The sequence below is a fragment of the Gavia stellata genome, chromosome 4 (assembly GCF_030936135.1).
Source record: "Gavia stellata isolate bGavSte3 chromosome 4, bGavSte3.hap2, whole genome shotgun sequence".
NCBI classification, from domain to species: Eukaryota; Metazoa; Chordata; class Aves; order Gaviiformes; family Gaviidae; genus Gavia; species Gavia stellata.
In genome coordinates this window covers 67,834,844-67,855,990 of record NC_082597.1, presented here as the reverse complement: position 1 = coordinate 67,855,990, position 21,147 = coordinate 67,834,844, and the positions used below count along the sequence as shown (strand labels likewise).

The window sequence follows — 21,147 nt, the reverse complement described above, 5'->3', positions numbered from 1 at the left end:
ATAGACGAGTGATCAGTTTGTGTACAGATAATTGCAATGAGTCTATCCTACAGGAAAATAATGTCTTTATGCAAGAGTTCTGGACACGCTGGAAGCACTTGAATATTGCAGTGATAGAAAAGCTAAGAATAAGCACTCTAGAGAGTTAGCCAGAGTAGCATGCAAAAGCACAGAAACCTGATGTGCCCTGAGCTGCTCTGGATCAGCCAGTTGCTCACAGTGAGGACTGTGTCAGCAAACAACAGCAAAGCAAAGCGTGCAAAGCCTCCACACAGCCTACAAGAAGACCAGTGGAAACATCTGGTTTCATTTATTCAGCAGGCCAAGGGCAAAAGCAGGTTCTGACTGAGGGGGGGTCCAGGTCACTATCTTGCCACTGCAGAACGAAGTGACTGAAAGTGGCAGTGCCACCATGCATAAACAGGATCTCTCTGCAGCCCCCACCAACCAGTGTTTCCCATCGGTATCAACTGGGGCAATGGCTCTGAGAAAGCCAGAAGGCATTTTCCGAACAAGCAGTTAGCACATTTCCTAACTGCAAAGCCTCTGCCACGCTGTCATGCATGACTTGGCACACCATGAGGTGCTGCTTTTTGCACCCTCTGAAAAATCATGTCTTACTGACTGCATGGGAAGAAGGACCTCTGTCTAAATCTTCCTGTAACTGAGCAACAGTGGATAGTAGTGCTCCTTTTGTTAGGGGAGAAAAATACTGTGCATGCTTTTGTTTTTGTTGGCTGGAACTTGCCAATGCAAAGCAGTGGCAGTGCGAGCTTGGTGGCCACAGGTGCAGGTCGGCTCCCCGAGAGCAGCCCTTGCTTAAGTAAGAGGATCCTGTCCTCATAACCACTGAAAATAAGCCAGTGGAAGGTTACGAAATGTAGCCAGTAAACATTGTTCTGGAGAGAGAAGAAATTGTGTCCATTATTCCACTGGCAGGGAATGGTGTCGCTTGGTCTCCACCAGCCAGTTGCGTGGGCTGAGACGTGCAGCCGGATGGAGACTAGTGCTTCTGTGGTTGAACTAAACACTGTGTTAAGCAGCTGCTCTCCTGATTTGCATCCATACTCTTTCTGTGCTGTTTTTAACACCTGCTTGTGCCCGGTTAGATAGGTCTTGTCTGCACAGGTTGATATATGACACAGTTACACAGGAGCTCACTATGATTTACAGCCTCTTGCCCGCTACCACGTTCTTCCAGGTGCTTTGTCCAGTCCACTGCTACCCTGCTATGGCTTCTCACATGGGGCTCACTTTATCCCTGCTGCTCCATCACCTGTCTGCCTACCCAGCCTAAGGTTCACTGTCTTCCCTTTCTCTCTCTGTGTTAGCTCTCTTTTTGCCTTTTAATGATGCAAACCTGCTGGATCTTCTTCCTCAGGGTTGCTGGAAGGGGGACATGGGAAGGGGCTGCGTCAGTCTGCCATCACCTCTTGCTTTCTCTTGAATTTTATAAATGCATTGAATTAGATTTTTATCCGAGCAGCAAAAAGCATTTGGAGGGCTTTCCGTCAGCAGTATATAAATAAAAATGGATCAGAATAGATTGGATTGTTGCTTCTTACATCCGCTTCCCTATTTTGTTTTTGACAGGTCCTGACACCCACACACATACTCCTTGCTCAGACTCAGCTAGATCTGCTTTTTTGTCTGCTTTGAGTTTTTGGCAGGATTTTCCATTCCTCATAACCTTCTTCCCTTACATAGAGTTTCAGTAGCTCTTACCCTGGTTCTTAGCTCGTAGGCCTTGTGCCCTAACGCTCGCCATACTGATGCGTCTTACCAGGCCCATCATTAAAACATGACTGAGGCAAACACTGCACCCTCCTGCAGGCTCTGAAACAGGGAAGCCGCTGCTGCTGGCTCCTGATCTCCTTTGCGACTTCCCTGGGTCTAACGTCACTCCCCCACTTCAGTCTGCACTTCCCACTGCAAAGGAGTGGAACCAAGCAAAGAATCTGTAACAGGTAATGGACGTAATGGATTTATCCTTTCACCCCCCCACACCCTGAGTTGAATATGCATGAGCGGGTCCTGATGTCTTCAAGTGCATTCACTGCTTGAAGAGGCTTGCCTCATTTTTTTCCTTGTGCACTGTTTTTAATGCTATGTATCAATCACAAATGTTCCCTGCGTGCATTCAAAAACTGGTATTTGCTATTCAAATAATGTTAAGTTGTAACTGTTTAAGTAAGTATTGAGGAATTGTTTCTGATCCTAAAGTGGATGAGCATACAAATACCTCTGTCATCTGTAGCACACACCCTTTAAAATGTGATTCTAATATTTAGTTGCACTCTTGAAATTTACTTTTCATGAGTACTGGTGCTGGAAGAACTTGGTTGCTTGAATGTGTGCATAAAGGGGAGTATAACAGCGACACAAGAACAAACTAGTAGAACATACCTTAAAAAAAAAAATCACTATTTTATAAAGTCAATTTTTAAATTGCCCAACTCTAAACATAAGCATTGGAGAGAAAACAAGCAAGGGTATGAGTCAGAGATTCCCCATTCGGCTTTGCCGTGCTCCATACCAGAGACGTGGAAGCAGAAAAGCAGCCAGGCACAGAAGCCGGGCTGAGCGCAACAACAAAAACCCAACATCTGGGGGATTTTCGCTCAAACCGTGGCTCTGCAACACCTGGGCAGGGCCCAGGCCGAGAGCTGTGCCAACACCCTCTTCTCTTCGCGGTGGGGTACAGCTCACGGAACCGCTGTGCTCCGATGGGGCAGCCATCTGCGGAGGGGTGCTGGAGGCCCAACACCTCCCTCGCGAGGCACCCAGCAATGCTCCGAGGGGCCTCGGCGGGGTCCCTGGGCCGCCTGTGCCCTGTCAGGGGGCTGGCAGACCACCAGCTCCTGCCGCGCCCCCCCTCGGGCCGGCAGGCCAGCCGCGGCCCCCGCCACCCAGCGGCTGGGCACACGGCGGGGCGGCAGTGCCGGGGAGCGGTTCAGGCGGGGCAGTCGACGCGATGCCAGGCCCAGCAGCGCCGGGGGCAGGGGAGACGGCAGGCGCCCGGATCCCCACCGCATGGCCGAGGCTCCCCGCCGCCGGAGAGCGCCTCACGCGTCACACCCCACCCGCCGCGCCCAGCGCCCCACCCTCTACCGCGCGCATGCCCAGCTCCGCCCCCCGCCCTCGGCTCGGCCCAGGGGCTTGCCGCGAGACGCCGAGGCCCCTAACCGGGCGGAAGTGACGGACCACTAGGGGCGGAAGCGGTGCAGGGAGACGCTTCCTGCTCGGCGTTGGGGCGTGGCTGGCTCGCGGCAGGTGAGGGGCGCGCGGCAGGGAGCGCGCGCTGGGCTGGGCTGGGCTGGGCTCGGCTCGGCCCGGCCCGGCCCGGCCCGGCCCGGCCCGGCCGCGGGGGGCGGGGCCGGGCCCTCCTCCCCCCCTGGGGTTTTGTGCTCGGCGCCCGGGGCGGGCTCGGTGCGGCCTGGCCGGGCCCGCGGGGACACCGGGGTCGGCGGTGCTGGCAGAGGGCGCCGAGGAGGGCTGGTGTGGGGCGTGCCCCCGCGGCGCAGCGTGGCGAGGAACAGCTTGGGCTGGACGCGGCGGCGAGGAGCCGGGGCTCGGAGAGGTTCCCGCCCTCCGGGCCCGAGCGGGGCAGTAGGCGCTGGCAGGGCCCTGTGAGGGGCTGCCGCGGGGTCTGTGGCCCGTCACCCACCGGTGAAACGCTTCTGGTGGCCACAGGCTGTGTCCACCGGTGACCCCGTCAGGTTTTGGGAAGAAGAGCTTGGTAATGTGAGATGAGAGGCATACGGTACCTGCCTGGGTGGGATAACAGGTTTAGAAAATCTTTTCTCACACTTCTTATGCGGTGCTTCAGTGCTGAGCCATGAAATGGACTGGAAACCCACCAGGCAGGTGTGGAGCGTGGAAATCTCAAGTTGGCGGTGACATATGGGATACTTGGACTCAAAATAGCCCTCTCTCTCCATGTCGGTTAGGTGCCCTGTAGGGATAGACAGCTGGATGCTGCAGCCTGAAGGGAGTCACGAAAAAGAAAAAGGCATCCAAGGTAGAGGGTCAGAGGACTCTGGGATATGGGTTATGTCATTTTTCCTCAGAAAGTTAGCTAATGGCTTGTAATAGAGTTGTGGGGGTTTTGTACTATTCCAAGTACTGATTGGTTACTATTTACTATCAGCTAATTCAAAGAACACTACAGATTGTAAAAAACATAACTTCTAGTCCATCAGTGCATCAACACAGTTTGCTACCTGGAGTACTGGCAAATCAGTTTTAATATGGATTGCCTTTAAGTTGCACAAGGGCATGTTCCTCACTCCCGATCTGGTAGCTGTGGTGATGTGACTATTTGTGAAATAACACACATTGTCAGTGTTTGCAAGTCAATCCAAGTGCTGTTGTGATAAATGCATTTATTGTACTAATTTTTTTTCTGTGTTTGAAATAAAGAATGAGTCAGCCAACAGTAAAAAGACTACAGGGCTACTAGACCTAGTGCACGTGAAGAAAGGCTGCTAATGGACATAGTGAACATTGTGCATCCACATCTATCAGCGGTGATCATTGTTAGTATTTATTTTAGTAATCAACAGAAGTCCTATTGTGGTGAGAGGATTTTTTTTTTTTTTTAAATGGTGTGGTTCAAATGTGGAGTGGCTGGACAGCACCTGAATTCTCCCAGAGGCTTCTTTCAGAAGAGGAGGCTTTTCATCCCTGGGGAGAGCAGGCTAATTCTCAACTCTGCTCACTTCTACAGTGCAGCTTCCAGCAAGGAGTGTGGGACAGTGGCAGCTGTGGTTGTGGCATTTCATGTGATTCAAGCAAATGTCAGCTAGGAGTTGGCTTGAGATGACCTATTTATTTCATTTAGGTTGCGCAGCAGGTGTTGCTGGCAATGATTTGCAGACCGGTTTGACCTATCCTGGAGTAGATGAGGTAGAAGGTAAAACTGCCCCTATTTCTTGACAGTTCTCTGAAACACAGAACCTACCTTGAGCAGTGAAAGGAAGCGGAGCGGATAGTGCTGCTCTTGTCAGAGGCAAGGGGTGGAAGCAAAGTGACTTTGGCATGTCCTTGTAGAGGCTTTCTGCGTTTTGGTTTTCTGGGGAATTGGAGGTGCTCCAGTCAACTGTCCCTTGCTTAGACTTTCTTTTAGGAGGGTTAGCTAAGGGCTGATAAGTTCTCCTGATATTTAATTGTGTTTGTCTTGTCTGAGGAGTAAAGCTGGGATGTAAAGGCTGCCCAATATACCTCTGTATTCCTGGGATGCTTTGCCTGGTGGGAAATAGCCACACCTCCAAAGAGCCCTCAGGCAGAAAAATGCCTGAGGCACTCCCAGAGCAGCATAGGCTGCTAGTCTTAGCATCTGCCATTCCTTCAGATAAAAAGAGAGTTCTCATCTCTCAACTCAGGAGTTCATTGGCAAGAAAACTGAAAGCAGATAATCCCTGGGAACTACTCAGCAGTCTGGGTTTTGGTAATACCAGGTAACTATAGTCACTGCACGCTTAGCCTGAGCAGTAAAAGAGAAGGGTAGAAATTGAGGGCTGAGGAAAAATAGTACTGAGATGAGCCTTCAGCAGAGCAGGGCAGATTTTTTTTTTACAATTTTTTTTAGACTAAATGTAATGTGCGGAGGAAGAAGATGAGTATGTCTGAAATTGTGATGTTTCCCGTGGCTGTGGCGTTTGTGCTTGAAGGGAATCATTTTTATCACTCAAAAAACAATTTCTATAGCTGATCAGCTCTGCTTAGACCCCTTCACAAGATAACCTTTGCCAGAAAGTATTCCATCCAGCTGTTTGTTTAGTGGGTTATTGATTCCCCAGGTTTCATTCTTTTGACCCAGCTTTTTGTCAGTTCCTGTCATCCAGGCCGCACTGTTAGAGATTTTGCTTCTGGCGAACGTGAACAGGCTTGAAGACATGTCCTTATAGTGAGTGAGTTCATCTTACAGAAATGCAAGAATTCCCTTTGCTTTTGAATGTATAAAATGGATAGGAACTGGTTTGGTTGCCAGTTTGATTTGATTGTTGCCTTCATTAAATATGTCAGGATTTGTTGTAACACAGTGCATGTGGGGTATGGGTGCTGTAAAACTCCAGAACTTTGGAGCAGAGGGTACTGAATGTGGAGGTGAAAAATAGGACATTGCTAGTTAGGGTTTGTGGCAGTGAGATGTGGCAATGGTTAGATCTGCAGCTAAGGTCACTCTGCAGAAGGCGGAAGCTGATTTTGCATCAGAAAATTAGAGGGAAAAATTAACTGGAATTTTTATCTTTTCTCTCTCTCTCTCTCCTTTTCTTTTCTCTCTCTCTCCTTTTCTTTTCTTTCTCTCTCTCTCCTTTTCTTTTCTCTCTCTCTCTCTCCTTTTCTTTTCTCTCTCTCTCTCCCCTTTTCTTTTCTCTCTCTCTCTCCTTTTCTCTCTCTCTCCTTTTCTCTCTCTCTCCTTTTCTCTCTCTCTCCTTTTCTCTCTCTCTCCTTTTCTCTCTCTCTCCTTTTCTCTCTCTCTCCTTTTCTCTCTCTCCTCTCCTTTTCTCTCTCTCCTCTCCTTTTCTCTCTCTCCTCTCCTTTTCTCTCTCTCTCTCCTCTCCTTTTCTCTCTCTCTCTCTCCTCTCCTTTTCTCTCTCTCTCCTCTCCTTTTCTCTCTCTCTCTCTCTCTCCTTTTCTCTCTCTCTCCTTTTCTCTCTCTCTCCTTTTCTCTCTCTCTCCTTTTCTCTCTCTCTCCTTTTCTCTCTCTCCTCTCCTTTTCTCTCTCTCCTCTCCTTTTCTCTCTCTCTCTCCTCTCCTTTTCTCTCTCTCTCTCCTCTCCTTTTCTCTCTCTCTCTCCTCTCCTTTTCTCTCTCTCTCTCCTCTCCTTTTCTCTCTCTCTCTCCTCTCCTTTTCTCTCTCTCTCTCTCCTCTCCTTTTCTCTCTCTCTCTCTCCTCTCCTTTTCTCTCTCTCTCTCTCCTCTCCTTTTCTCTCTCTCTCTCTCCTCTCCTTTTCTCTCTCTCTCTCTCCTCTCCTTTTCTCTCTCTCTCCTCTCCTCTCCTTTTCTCTCTCTCTCCTCTCCTCTCCTTTTCTCTCTCTCTCCTCTCCTCTCCTTTTCTCTCTCTCTCCTCTCCTCTCCTTTTCTCTCTCTCTCTCCTCTCCTCTCCTTTTCTCTCTCTCTCCTCTCCTTTTCTCTCTCTCTCCTCTCCTTTTCTCTCTCTCTTCTCTCCTTTTCTCTCTCTCTTCTCTCCTTTTCTCTCTCTCTTCTCTCCTTTTCTCTCTCTCTTCTCTCCTTTTCTCTCTCTCTTCTCTCCTTTTCTCTCTCTCTCTCCTCTCCTTTTCTCTCTCTCTCTCTCCTCTCCTCTCCTTTTCTCTCTCTCTCTCTCCTCTCCTCTCCTTTTCTCTCTCTCTCTCTCTCTCTCCTCTCCTTTTCTCTCTCTCTTCTCTCCTTTTCTCTCTCTCTTCTCTCCTTTTCTCTCTCTCTCTTCTCTCCTTTTCTCTCTCTCTCTTCTCTCCTTTTCTCTCTCTCTCTTCTCTCCTTTTCTCTCTCTCTCTTCTCTCCTTTTCTCTCTCTCTCCTTTTCTCTCTCTCTCCTTTTCTCTCTCTCTCTCCTTTTCTCTCTCTCTCTCCTTTTCTCTCTCTCTCTCCTTTTCTCTCTCTCTCTCCTTTTCTCTCTCTCTCTCCTTTTCTCTCTCTCTCTCCTTTTCTCTCTCTCTCTCCTTTTCTCTCTCTCTCTCCTTTTCTCTCTCTCTCTCCTTTTCTCTCTCTCTCTCCTTTTCTCTCTCTCTCTCCTTTTCTCTCTCTCTCTCCTTTTCTCTCTCTCTCTCCTTTTCTCTCTCTCTCTCCTTTTCTCTCTTATTTTCCCTCCCCTCTCTTGTCTGATAGTAAGACTGAGCAGCAGTTTTGGGGTTTTGGATGCAAGCTTCATACCAGAGTCTCTCTTGCTGTTTCCAAAAGTGAGTATGTTCATAGGATTACCTTAATACCTTTTGCTAGTGCAATGTTGGTAGTCAGTAGGTTGAGCAAAACATATATTTCAGATTGAATGGATCTTGGGTACCTTTCATGTAGATCCCAAGGTATGCTGAATTGAATTAAACGGTTATCAGTAGTACGTAGATTGAGCTAACAAAAAGGCACCTAGCACTGTAGCTGATGTCATGGTGCAACACAATGTTCTTGTGGTACCCAGATGTGCGAGATACCACATATGTGGTAACTGCCAGTACTTCCACACCATTTGGATCTGGAGAACTGAGTGGCATTATATCACTGGGTAGTTAGTGGCTGCCTACCAGTGCCGCAGAAAAAGCTTTTCGTTTTCCTGCAGCTGCTGCTGGGACAAATGAGGTGAGACTGCTTCAGTGATGAAATCCACTTCTGCCATTTCCAAGCAGAATATTGGCCCACAAGGCCAGGATGCACAGTGTGTGAAATGCAGCGTGAGCCCCCGAGTCCTGCTGAGTATCAGGTCAGGCTCCTCAGTGCCCTGCTGTTTCTGCAGGGCTGTGGTGTGATGTGGGAGGCTGACTCCTTTTGAAAAGATTTTGGCTGTTCAGGCAGTCCCATGTCAATAAGCAACTTTTGGAAGTATCAGCATGTAGCAGGAGATGCCTTGTAGGATTCATTTTCTACATGGACTTTTTTTGTTATTGTTCTTCTGAGGTAATGCTATACTGTAAGGACAGGCTGAAAGTATGAGGTTGATGAGATTAAGTATCTCTCTTTCTGGAGCAGAGGAACAGAAATGGCTTTTACAGCTGTCGCTAGGTTAACTTTGTGATGTAGACGTGGCCATGATGTGCTCCTGCTGCTCTGAGGGGGAGGGAGAGCGATAGCTTCTAAAGCTTCTCACTTTCCTGCACCCCTTGCCAGTCTCTGTGCCTGGGAAGCTCCAGCTGCCCAGTTTAATTCACTCATGGAGAGTGGGCAGGGTGGGACAGCTGGAATGGAGAACTCTCTTGCTCCAGAAATGGTACTGGGAAATAAAATCATAACCCATGCCAGGCCCTCCAAAGATGGAGAAACCCCACTCTTCATAGCTTTGTCTAAAATAGCTACTAAAGGTCTTGAGACCCAAAGCAGTAACGTCTACAACAGAGCTTGCAGATGCTACTATAAGAGACATCTAGTAACATGAGCACCCTGGTGGAGTACAGCCTGCTACGGGGCCTAATTATGGTCTTATTAATGCTTTCTTTCATCACTGCCTTCCAGCCTTCAGATGATGATTAGACCTATTTATAGGGGCAGAGTTCCTTAATATTCAGTACAGTGCACCTCTTGCCAATCAAATCAGTACCATCTGCATCTTTGATTGCTGCTTAATAACACTGTAGAACATGGTTAATTAAAAAAATATAAATAGACTTTTCATCCTCTTAACTTACCAAAGTGCTTCTCTCCTCCTCCCTTCCCCTCCCTGCAAAAAAAGTAAAGTTGGCTTAGCACAGGGACTGTGGTGAACCTCTTGTCTCACTGCTGGAAGTACATCTTGCTGTCCTACCCAGGATAGTTACCTATTGTGTGCGCTGCTGGAGGACTAAATTTCAACCCCTCCAGTGAATGTCAACACAGATCAGAACGATCATTTGCTGCACAAAAAATAGGACTGACTTCTAGGCTCTTGTGCTGCATTTACCACCAGGGTGTAAGCAACTTCTAGCTTCTGTTTCAGTTGCATGTCTACATATGTGTGAGTGCATGTACACACACTACCTTATCTTGTCCCTTAACAGGAGGACCATACGCAATGACGTGTTTTGCTTTTCTAGCATTTTAAGTCTCTTTTTTTAATACAGTTCCCTGGCTCTGCAGCTGGTAAACTCTCAGGAGTATGCTTTATCTGTGGAGAGCAAGGTGATAAAATTGTCTTTTTTTTTTAATTTTTTCATTGGAGGAGTTCATTCTGATACTTTGTTGGAATGGCCTCTAGGCAAGCTTCTGGTACAACCAAGGTATGACTTGAATATGCCAGCAGATTTGATCATGATTTGAAATTCTGTGGGAAGCCTGTGCGGAAAGTAGAGAATGAGGATGATGTAATAATATATTAAGTACAGTACTACAGAGTACTGTAGTTAAGTGTACAGTAGTAGAAGTTTGTGACGAGACACACAACAGATATTATAGCAGCTGGGAGCTTTGTGAGCTCTAAAAGCTGCATTTTAGGTATTGCGAGCGATGTGCTGATGTAGTATGCTAGATTGGAGCAGAGGAAAGTGAGAATAACAGAGGTCTGTTATTGTCAGCCAGGATGGGACAACATTTGTCCAGGTAAACATTGTAGAAAGTATTATGCGTAATAAATTACTGTCAGTGAGGAATTTGGGATGACTTCTCACTGTGAACCAAGTTATGCATGTGACTTTCCTCTATCAGAGGAGACAGCACCTCGTGACAAGCTATGCCCAAAGCCTGTCTCTACTCCATCTTTTGAGTGTGTTTAATCTTAACCTGTAGTTCATTTATGACTTGGTCTGTTCCCAGTGTGGAACCATCCTGGTGGTAGTGGTGTAGGGGTATGTGGTGAGGGATATGCAGACTTGTGTCTTATTGCATATTGCTGGTCTCTACATCCTTGCTGGTGGCTACAAGGCATTGATCTTTTATTAGGGTCCTACAAAGGAGAGACATAGGGCTAGAGATAGCTTGTCACTTCTTCTTGGAGATGTTTACTGCATGTGGGAATTAAAGGCCTTTAGTTCATGCTGCCTTTCCAGTGCAGTGATAGAAGCAGCAGCACAGTAATTGCTGAAGCAGCCCTTGAATCTTTGAAGAATACACACTGATTTTTCTCAAAGTATTTAAGCCCTCTTCTCACCTGAACCTCCTTTTTTTAACCCCTTGAAGCATATTAAGGAAGCAAGTATTGTTGGTGGCTTGCTTTATTCTCCCTTTATTTTCATAGCAAAGCATGCATCTGGTAAGTGCTTGTATATAGCTTTACAGTCTCTGCATGTGTTGAGGACAGCTGAATTATTTTCTTAATATTGCCTTTGTTTATGTTCCCTTGAAAAATTAAGATTTTTAAAGTTGTGGGGTTTTTTTGTTTGCAGATAATCAACTCAGTGATCGGTCCTCCATAGAGCAATATTTTCTAAAGAACTTAGAGGAGTGTTGCTTCTTTTACAGACTCTGTTTGCCCTGTAACAAGTTCTCTTGGGCTTACCCTTGACATAAGAAGTTTTATTCTTGGGTCCAGGGGGAAGTAACCTGTGATGATTGAACAGTATGACCAGTTGCTGATTCCAGATACAGGCTGAGCACTCCAGGGTTTTCAGGTATCTATCCTGGTGTAAGTCTTTCGGGAAGGTGAGACAGTCTGGTGGAGGCTGATGTTCCATTTCCCACTGCTGTTGTTTCACTCAGCTTTTGCTAGTGTGAATGTTAGAACTGAGAGGGAGAGAGCAGCTTTGGGTGCAGAGGGATAGCCATGAGCCCTGACAAGCTTTGTACCAGCTTGCTTGAGGTTAAAGGCAGACAGCTTAAGGCAAAAGTGCAAATCTGAGTAGTTGCTAGCTCTAGTCAGAACTTCCAAATCAGTATATAGCACTCATAAGCAGGTGGTGCAGTGAGAAGACAACCTTTTTCTCTTTGTTTTCAATTTAATAAGGCAAATGAGGTTACTATATAACACCAAAGCACATTTGTCTTGATCATGAATGTTGACATAGAAAAAAAAATTTAATAAAGAGCGGCTGGAGCCCCTAGATGCTGCAACTCTTTTCCAGAGCCTCTTTCATCACAAAAAAAAGAGCCGTGTTGCTGTTTCTTTTGCCTTGTGTGACCCACAGGTGATCACACCACTAATGATGAAATCCCTTGGGTAATCTGACATCTGCTCTTCTGAATCATACTTGCTTTGGGTTTTATATGCCCATTTCTCACTGTAGCATCTGAGTATTTCATGTCAGCCGTCATAATTCCAGGATGCTGTGCTGTCTGCTGAAACACTCCAGCTCCCTCTTTAAGGTTCTATAGTGATACTGGAACAAGTTTGTTGCTTTGTGGAAGTTACTTCCATGTGTAAGATATGAACAGTATGTTTGTACCTTTGTTGTGTATGTTACGTGAAAGCTTGGCATCCATTGGTCAGGGTGGGAGAGCTGAGATATTTCTAATCTGCAGCACTTGGTTTTTATGTAATGCCTAATTCTGATAGTGAAGCATGGCAAGGAAATGTGCTGCTTCCTTCTCAGTGCACTGGGGGTTGAGAAAAAGGAAGAGTCAGTCTTGCTGAGTGACATTCAGTCTTTGCTTTCCTTCCTGACTTTCATCGGGAATATTTTGAATTTTCCCTATTAAAATCTTCCTTGTTCCTGCAGTCCCTGTCTGTTATGGGGAGCAGTTCTGCTTTTATTCTAAGCATATGGTCAGGCCTTTACTCAAAGGGTTTGTAAAACTGGCTTGTTTCTCCAGTGAATTTGGTCACAAGAGGTAATAAATAGCAGCTGTAGCATGGGATTTTGCCCGAGTCTAGTCATTCAGAAGGCTGTTGCTGGTTTTTCTCTTTCTTGCTATAAATCTCTAATTTGTTACCTTGCACAGAAAGAATTGTCTCTTGTATCTGTCTCCAATAGCAGTTCCCACAGAGTCTACCACATTTCTCTAATGTGTTTTTTTAGGAAAGGTGAGAATCTGGAGCTCATGTGAGAGGCTGCATTGAGAACCTGTGAAACTGAAGTTTACTGACAGCCAAACTGGGACAGTGTGAGCAGGAGTACCCAGGACTTTTCCTACTTTGCCCCATTACTGTGTGCTCCTCCCTCTGTGAGGGAGCAGTGGGTCCTGAAGAACAGCCTGCAGCTTCTGAGTGCGAGGAAAGAAACAGTTTGGTAGTAGCTAGGGGAGTGCTGCTTCTGAGTGAGCATCTGTCAGTCAGCAGCTGAACAGAGCTTGGCTTTAGAAAGGTCACTAAGAGAATTAGGATTGGTGAGAGTCTGGGAAGTCATACTGGGACTGTATAATCTCATCTGGCCTCAAGAGGTGAAAAGCTTGGCCTTCTCATCCTGCAGGGCATGACAACCACTGCATGATAATGGTTTTGATAGTGAAGCAAACTTAAGAAGTCCCCTTCTTGCCCCTGCTTCCCTCTCTGTTTCATGACTGGGCAATTATAGCTGTTTATCTGGCTGTGGTAAATTGGGTCATTGAACTGACCTGAGTTAAAAATAGGCATCCCAAACATCAGCAGCGTTGATGCCACAGAAGAGTTGTGACCAGTGTCTGGGAGGATCGTAGACTTGTTTTGCTGCTGGAGCCAAAGTAGCTTGTGACTGCGCACTCGCTGTGTTATCTGGTCGCTTTGTTCCACGGTGTCAGTCAAATAGTAGATTTGAAAGGAAAAGTCTTTAAGCTTGGTTGTGGTCAGCAGATCAAAAAATGCCATCTCAAAATTAGCTGTACTCCTCTCAGATTAACTTTTATGCTTTACAACTCTAAATAATAATTTCCTGCCTGCTGAATAGGCCCAGTCAAGAAGACTAATCAGTGTGCAAACATTGCCGCTGAAGAGTGTGGATACAGAGTCTGGCTGCCAGTGATGCATGAAGTGACACAGAATAGGTCTAGGCTTCCTGCAGCAGAGCCAGGTCTTTTGTTGGCTGGGCTTGATTTTGCAAATCTGTTGTCTGTGGAAAGGCTCCTAGGTTTCCTTTTTCTTTTACCTGTCATAGGATTCATTATTAAGCACCCTTCCCCCCCAAAAAAAAGCCACCAACCCACCCCCCAAAAAAACCCCCAGAACAACAGCCACATCACCTTTAGAGAAGGCCTTTCCTAGTCTGCTGTGGTAGGATCAGAAAGGACAAATTTGGAGAGGGTGGATGGTGTTTCTTAAACGTACAAGAATGGCTGCAGACAAGTCTAATCTGGTATCTTTAATTTTGTGAAGCAAGGTAGGGAATTTAAAGAATGTGTGAAGACCTCTCTAATTTTCACCTATTAAACAGTTTTTATGCTTTAGCTATCTCTTCAGGCTCTTGTTTTGTGAATTTCTCCAGTATAGTCTGTGTTTCAATGCTATTCTCAGTCTGCTCTGCTGTACAGGCTAGAATACAGTTTGCACACAGCAGTGCTCCCTGGACTAGCTCCTGCAGACCTCCAAGTACCACGGAGGGAATGTGTTGTGTCCTGAGATACTCTGTTTCTGATATCTTACTTCTTGATCCTCCTTTGTTTTGCTTCTCTTCAGCTCAATGAATATTTTCTTATACAGATGTGTAGCACTCTGCGTGATGAAACCCTGTAATGAGCAGCTGTAGACTGTGTTTTTTTTACAGTCTGAATGAGCAAGACACGCAGAGAAAACAAGTTTGAAGGGAGTTGTGTAGGCCTAGTGGCAGAGAGTGGTTAGAATACTGTATGGACACTCTACTCTGTTCATTAATCAGGCTGTCCTAACAGTAATCTATCAGTGAGTTTACAATTTCTAATGTGCTCAGAGAAATTGATTTCCTCTCTATACTCTCCTCTGTGTCACGGGAACTTTTTGTTATTTTTGTGAGCAAAAACATGGGAGGTAGACTCTTTGGGAATTGCTGAGGGAGAGGTGAGCAAGGCTGGCAGGATGGAAACATGGGTGATGAATAAATAGCCTTCTCCTGGCTGAACTATAGAGCAGTAGTATTGGCCCAGCTGCATCCAGGAGCATGGATACTGCTCTGGTGAATGTGCTGAACACAACCGAAAGATTTCAGGACCGTTTAGGGTTTATACTGTGAAAGGATCCTAAAACAAGGAAGCTTCTTTCAACATAGTTACTAAGGAAAAATCCAGTCACCAGAAGCAATGAGCAGCTCCTGGGAGTCTCAGAATGGAAGAACTCTCATTAACCTACTTGGAGCAAAGGCGTGTGTGCACATGCATGCTCTGTAATTTCACAGCTGCTGTTCTTGGAAGGGAGGGTGATTTCTGACGAGTCTTAGCGCCACCCTGAACTGACTTTGCTCCAAAGTGTGGTCTTTGTTTTCAGCACAGTACTGAGCAGACATTTGGTAAGTATCATGCTAAAAATAAAATTATGGTTCCCAGAAGCATTCATATAAGCAAGAGACTCCCACCTCACTCCAGCTGCCTTGGATTTATTAAAAATCCAGTATGTCAACCTTACTACTTGTGCCTTTCTCCTCAGCTCACCAATTCCATTGCAAACACTTTCCTAAAATAATTAGGGGAGCAGAGAGTGGAAGTCCCTGAATAAAAGCTGTGATAAAATGGAACTGTGTTTACTGTAATGACCTATTTGCTCTTTCCTTTAGGCACAATGGCTACAGTAGCCCAGAAGCACTTTTTGGAAGGGCAGACGTACTCAGTCCCCCTGATCCAACCGGACTTGCGCAGGGAGGAGGCTGTTCAGCAGGTGGCAGATGCACTTCAGTATCTGCAAAAGGTGTCAGGCGATATCTTCAACAGGTACAGTGCTGTCACACGGGGGTTGGGGGCTTAGCATTCAGCAATAGGAAACGGAGTGCTGTGATAAGGCTGCAGCAGTGAAAGGCCATTGCATTGACAAGCAATGGAAGTTCAGAAAAGGGATGAAGAAGGACCAGATGCACTTCAGTGAAAGTTTATTGGATTTGGGTCTGTCAAAGTTAAGCATAATGAAATGGCTGCAGTTAGCCAGAGGTTGGTTGTTATTAATTTTTTATTCAGTGGTGGACTCCCACAAATTGCATTACTGCTTCTGCTGCAGCTATCCTTTATTTCTTCTTGCTCATGTTTTAAATGGGAGACTTTCTTATTTAGAGTATCTTGAAGATACATCTTTTTGAGTCATTGTACTTGGAGCAGTGGAGTAGAAAATGTCTTTTTATTCTGATCTCTGGGACTTACAAACTGTTCTCTTTGGGCTTCTGGTGTTTTGCACTTCTCTTTTTGTATGTTGGGAGGGCTGAGCGCATGAGAGCGTCTGTTCTTCTCACCACAGTCTCATAATTCATCTAAACTGATCTCTTCAGTGATTCAGCCCAGACTTGCCACCTCTTGCATATGGTCATCTTTAGGATTGGATCTATAAGACCACCTATATAGCAGATCAGAGAGATTCTTGTGTTCGTCTGCAAATGTGGTAGATAGTGTGGTGCCTTTTTTCATCCGATGCCATCTTTAATATCTCAGTGCCCTGAGATGGTGTATCATGTCATTGGTATAAAAACAGATCAACATTTATCTTCTCATAGCCTGATTAGCAAAAGCACTTGCTTTTGTTTCAGCGGGGATCACGACTACCTAGTTTGATTTATTATGGTGTGAGCAGGACCATGGCATTATTTCTTCATTTTGAGTTTTTTGGATTTTTTTAAGGGTGGATTGAAGTTCTTTGATTTTTGATAGTGATACTTTCAAGGGCAGCCTCCGGGGAAAGGGCAGTCACTGAAGCTGAGCTCAAGTCATTGAGGCAAACAAAGGCTTTTCATTGGAATAGTCTTTGTTTGGGCAAGGGCTCCTGGGCAAGGACTCCTGGGCAAGGGCCAGGAGTGTGTGTAGGCTGGATTAGGTTGAACATAAGGTCTCATTCTTTTGTGCGCTTCTCAGTAGGGGAACCCTTCATGATATAAGGCTGGGAGAAGGCTTTCTAGAGCTGCCAGAAACATGTGGAAGATACCTCTCAAACTTGGGACTGGTTGGCAGTGCTGTCCCTCTCTGTGGGGCGAATAAAGCTATTGATAAAACAGGAGTGGTTCTTTCTCTCTTTTTGATTTTTTTTTTTTTTTCTCCTACTCGCTGCTTTGTAACGCAGTACCCTGTAATTTCCCCGGGGAGACAAGCCTGCTGTTTTGTATGCAAGTCATTCCTGAGTCCTGAACAGTGACTGTGATGCTGTTCCCTCGCTCTTTGGTGTACTCATGACTTTTAATTACCAATTTTTTCCAACAACAGAGGAGGCTTCATTGGGCTCTTTGTTTGCTTTGCCTTTCCTCTGAGGTCTCAGCTCTCTGATATAATTAATAACGATTTAGTAATTATGCAGGCATCTGATTAAAAGTTCCGTGACCTTGGTTGTTCCATGCCAATCAAGGGGCAAAGCTTTCAAGGTGAGAACTTTGCCACTTAGTGAAGAGTGACCTTTTATCTTCCCTTCCCTGAGATAAGGCAGGTCTATCTTCCATTTCCAGGAAGGAGCTGCCTTATCTGGGGAAGCTGACTGTTCTGATCTGCAAAACAGCAGCTTGCAATGTTGATGGAGGGGAAACTTGTTCAGTATGGCAGACTCAGCTGGGTGTGTCAAACTCATTACTTCAGTACTACAAAGATGCAGATGTTCTGGGGTTGTTTTGTGGGAACAGTTGGATTGGTAGAGTGCTTAGGAGAGTGGCAAGCCAATTTGCAGTTTGTTGAAGGTGGAGTGAAAAAGTCTCTCTTACTCTCTAAGGAAAGAGGAATCTTTCTACAACCAAATCTTTTTTTCCATGTTAGCTGATCAAAGCTTCTGCTTTGAGTTGTTGCTGACATGACAATTGAGTATGAATTCTTACAATGAACATGCCCATCCATTGTGCAAGGAAGGTGAGCTTTTTCTCCCTTTATTTGGAAACTGGCTGAAGGCAACTGTGGTGCTGTTGTGGTTGTAGAAGAAATATTCCCTGGGCCAGTTAGTGTCAGTGCAGAAGCAGCAGTCATGAAAAGTGCCTGTGGATTCAGTCTTCTCAAGGAAGACACCTTTGTATTTGGAGAATTGGGAGAAAGAAGATAAGCAGGTTTCCTCGCCTTCCCCCTGGTTTGGGAAATCTGGAAAACAACCCATGAGAGAATCTCTGCCAAGCTGTTTTCTTTCCAAATGCTCTCAAACAAGCTGACTTGCTATTAAGTTTAACTGTGGCAAGGTACATGGCGAATGAGGCACTTTGCAGAGCTCATCAGTTTGTAGAGAATCAAGGGATGTGCAGGTGCAAAAAACCAAGTAAACTATGGCTGAGACCCAGAGCAGACCCACTGGGAACAGCCTTGGAGAGTAGCAACCCATAGCACCTAAACCTCCTCTGTACCTTGCTAACAGTGCACCTGGGCTGTGATCTGGAATCACTAAGAAAGAGCAGGGAGTAGCTCAGCATCCCTCTCTGTCGTATTCCTAACCCTTGGGAGCAGGGACCCTTCCAGCCTCTTCCACATGGAGAACAGCAAAGTACCACATCCTGCAGAGGGAGAGCACTGACCTGGGCAGGCTTTTGGCTGCTGGGCAGTACAGGTTGATGGCTTAGGTCAGTACTGTCAACAGCCCTGTCCTCTTAGGAAGTGCTGTCCTCTTGGTGCTGGTATCAGTACTATCAGGAGATCAAGAGGCTGCACATACTTTCCAGGGTTGTGTTTTGGAGTAATGGAAGTTTTAACCTTGTGTATGTTAACTGAATTCATGTAATTAATCTGCTGTGGAAGCTGCAGTAAAGATCAGATTCATCGCCTGTAGCTACTGAGATTTTAATACATATCATTACTGCTTAAAACATAAATATTCTAATGTAGCCAGTCTGACTTAATAATAAATATATGAGTTTAGCTCCTGGACTTTTAAGGAGGGCTTTTGATATAGGTCACAGGAGGCAGAGTGACCAATTTAAACACTCAATTAACGAGTAGTCTTTCATCTATTTGTTTCATTATTACCAGCATTTTCTGGGTGACAGCTTGCGTTGGAATTGTGTGCTGTAGAATTTTTTACAGGAATGTTGTTGTGATAAGTACTTCAGACAGGTGGTGGACTTAGCTTTCCCGAGATGCCCCCTTGGTTAGCTAGGCTTGCCCTTTGGAATTTTTCAATTTCTGAGGAGACTTTTTGTTGGCAGGAGATGTTAATAACCTCTAATTTTTCAGTTTGTTGTTCAGAATGTACACTTTCGTATAACAGATTTGTGGAAAATTGCCTGTGCAAGTTATCTCATGGAGTAGAAAGAAAACAAATACTTGGAGCTGGAATATTGTTGTCAAGGTCCTGGTCTCCTTTGCCTGTGATCCAACCACAAGTTGTCCATTATACAACATTTCTCATCCTTGTGCTGCTTTTATTCAGTTTAAGGAAGAATTCCTGGGTTGATCTTTTTAAAGGTCTTTATTCAGTGTCTTTCGCTTGTCTGGGATAGTATTTTGCTGAACAGGCATATCTTTCTTGTTCCTCCCTAGTTAGATTCAAATTAATTTCATATTAAATATTTGAAAAGGGCTTTAATATTAAACAAAGGTTTAACTGAGAGCCACACTTCTGAAAGCGGTAGTTGGAAAACAAAAGCACTGCGGAAATGCTATTAAGCGAGCGTGGGGAGAAGGTCTGGTAAGTGTGTTATTAAGGAAGGTAAGGAGTGGCTGGATGGGCAGCAGAGCCTTAAGGGATGTTTGGGACAGGAGCAGGGGTGAGATGAGAGTAGTCCTAACATTGAAAATGCAGACAAAACCTTAATCATGAGGTGAATTTTGAGTGTTCCTCCCCTGGTTTTAAACTTATTACTGTGATTAGTCACGATGATCAGCAATGGCAATAGGTGACTGAATTTCTCCATAAGAATGTACTTGATTTAGGAGGTCTGTGGGACGTATTATTAAATGTTCGTGGAAACTTGCAAAGAAGGGTCTTGCTGCAAGCTGTACTGTGTTGTTTGTTGTGCACTGTGGCTCTGGGATGCAGCTTAGAGCTTGAACGCTGCATTGTAGTTGTTCCTGTGCTGGCTCTAAGGGTTTGTTCTTACTAGGAGGAGAGCTGTCAAGAGGGCTCCATTGTGATGGGTCACCATTCAGGTGAGTTTACACCAGGAGGCTGGCTGTAGCACAGGGAATCATTTTTTTCTCCAGTTAATTTGAGAGTGATAACAGCTCTTGTTAAGCAACAAGGCACCTCATGGTACTCTGAAGCTGTCCCAGATACCATCTGAGAGAGGATGCTAGGTCTAGTTTAGCTTCAGATACCTCTCTTGAGGGACTGTACGAGCAGTCATTTGCTGCCAGGAAGATTAAGCAGAAACAGTGAGGTAAAGGAGCGTGTGGCTGGTTCTGCAGACATGAGGACATGGAGCATGGGGAAGACAGAGGGAGGAATTTTACCTGCAAGTATTGGTTATTCTTGCAGAGGCATGTCCAAGTAATGTGGATTTCTTATTTATTTATCTATTTTTTAAGTGTAGCACACATTTCGTAAGAAACCACCCATTTAGCTCTCATGGTACCCTGAAAGTTAAATTTGAAAGCTTGTGAAGATGTAGCTTGAGAGAGGTTCCCAAACTATTGGGAAGACTTTAGGAGGCAACACGTGGGGGTCAGATGAGCATGCCTGGAAGGTTGGTGGCATCTGGCAGTAGCATGCATCCTATGCCTTCAAAAAGAGGCGAAGGGATAGTGACTGTTCTGCAGGAGTCCAGGTTCAACTCTTTCTGGATGCTGCTAAAATCCCTAAGCTTAAAATCTTGTGGGATCTGAGGCCCAGGCTCAATTCAGATGCCTTGACAGCCCATGGAGTGGGGCAGCAGGTGGGAAGGGGAGCAGGTAGAGATATCACAGTTTGCAATGAAATGGGAGTAGTAGGAAAGAGGAGACTGAATGGTATTAAGTCATTAAAAGATTATTCCTTCAACGTGAAACAAACATGGTGGAGAATTAACAAGACAGGATTCTTGCTCATCTCAGAAGGTGCTGAAAATCTGTGTCTTTTGGAATTACAGAGATTAAATGTGTCTTTTGAAGGAGAGGAGCAGAATGCTAAATTTGATTCTGCAAGCAAGATGCTTTTTATGTCATGGTCATTGAAATGTAGTGACGGTTACTTAAGCCCTTGCTCTAGGTCTACTAATAACAGCTCTTCCACATCAGTTTCTTTCGCTAGCAGTCCGTTTATCTTTGAATCCCATTCCCCCAAAAGGAGGGTGATCAATCTGTTCTGCCTTAAGAGATTGAAAGGCAGTCTTGAACTTAATAAGAGAGCTGTAGCCTTCTGTACACTAACAAGGCCTTCAGCATAGTTTAAACTGAGCAATTTAAAGAAATTATTCCAGTGCTTCACCTTCAATATCTTCCTCCAAGCAGACTTAACTTTTTGCACCTAATAGCAGGTCTGCAAATAGTGATACATTTTAATGAATAACTAAAAGACTGAGTGCCAGCATTAATGCAAAATGTTTCTCAAATCATGAGATGAGTTTGTGTTAGCTACAGAAAACATTCTGTGGGGAGGAAGGGCTCTTAATGCTTGATTCTATGTCTGAAAAGAAAATGATGGAATATTG

General features: G+C 45.4%; 1 protein-coding gene across 3 annotated transcripts in view; it reads left to right on the top strand.

Moving 5' to 3' along the window:
* Positions 1–3,254: 3,254 nt before the first annotated feature.
* WASHC1 (WASH complex subunit 1) overlaps positions 3,255–21,147 on the top strand; it is a 44,714-nt gene continuing 26,821 nt past the window's right edge. Inside the window, exons 1-2 of one of the 3 annotated variants that reach the window (XM_059816616.1) lie at positions 3,255–3,273; positions 15,205–15,358. In XM_059816616.1, coding sequence (XP_059672599.1) covers positions 15,210–15,358 — 149 coding nt within the window. In that variant the 5' untranslated portion in view covers positions 3,255–3,273; positions 15,205–15,209. Of the gene's footprint in view, positions 3,274–7,871; positions 7,900–15,179; positions 15,359–21,147 lie in introns of those variants that run through there. The other 2 variants (XM_059816615.1, XM_009812659.2) reach the window with 2 other exon arrangements.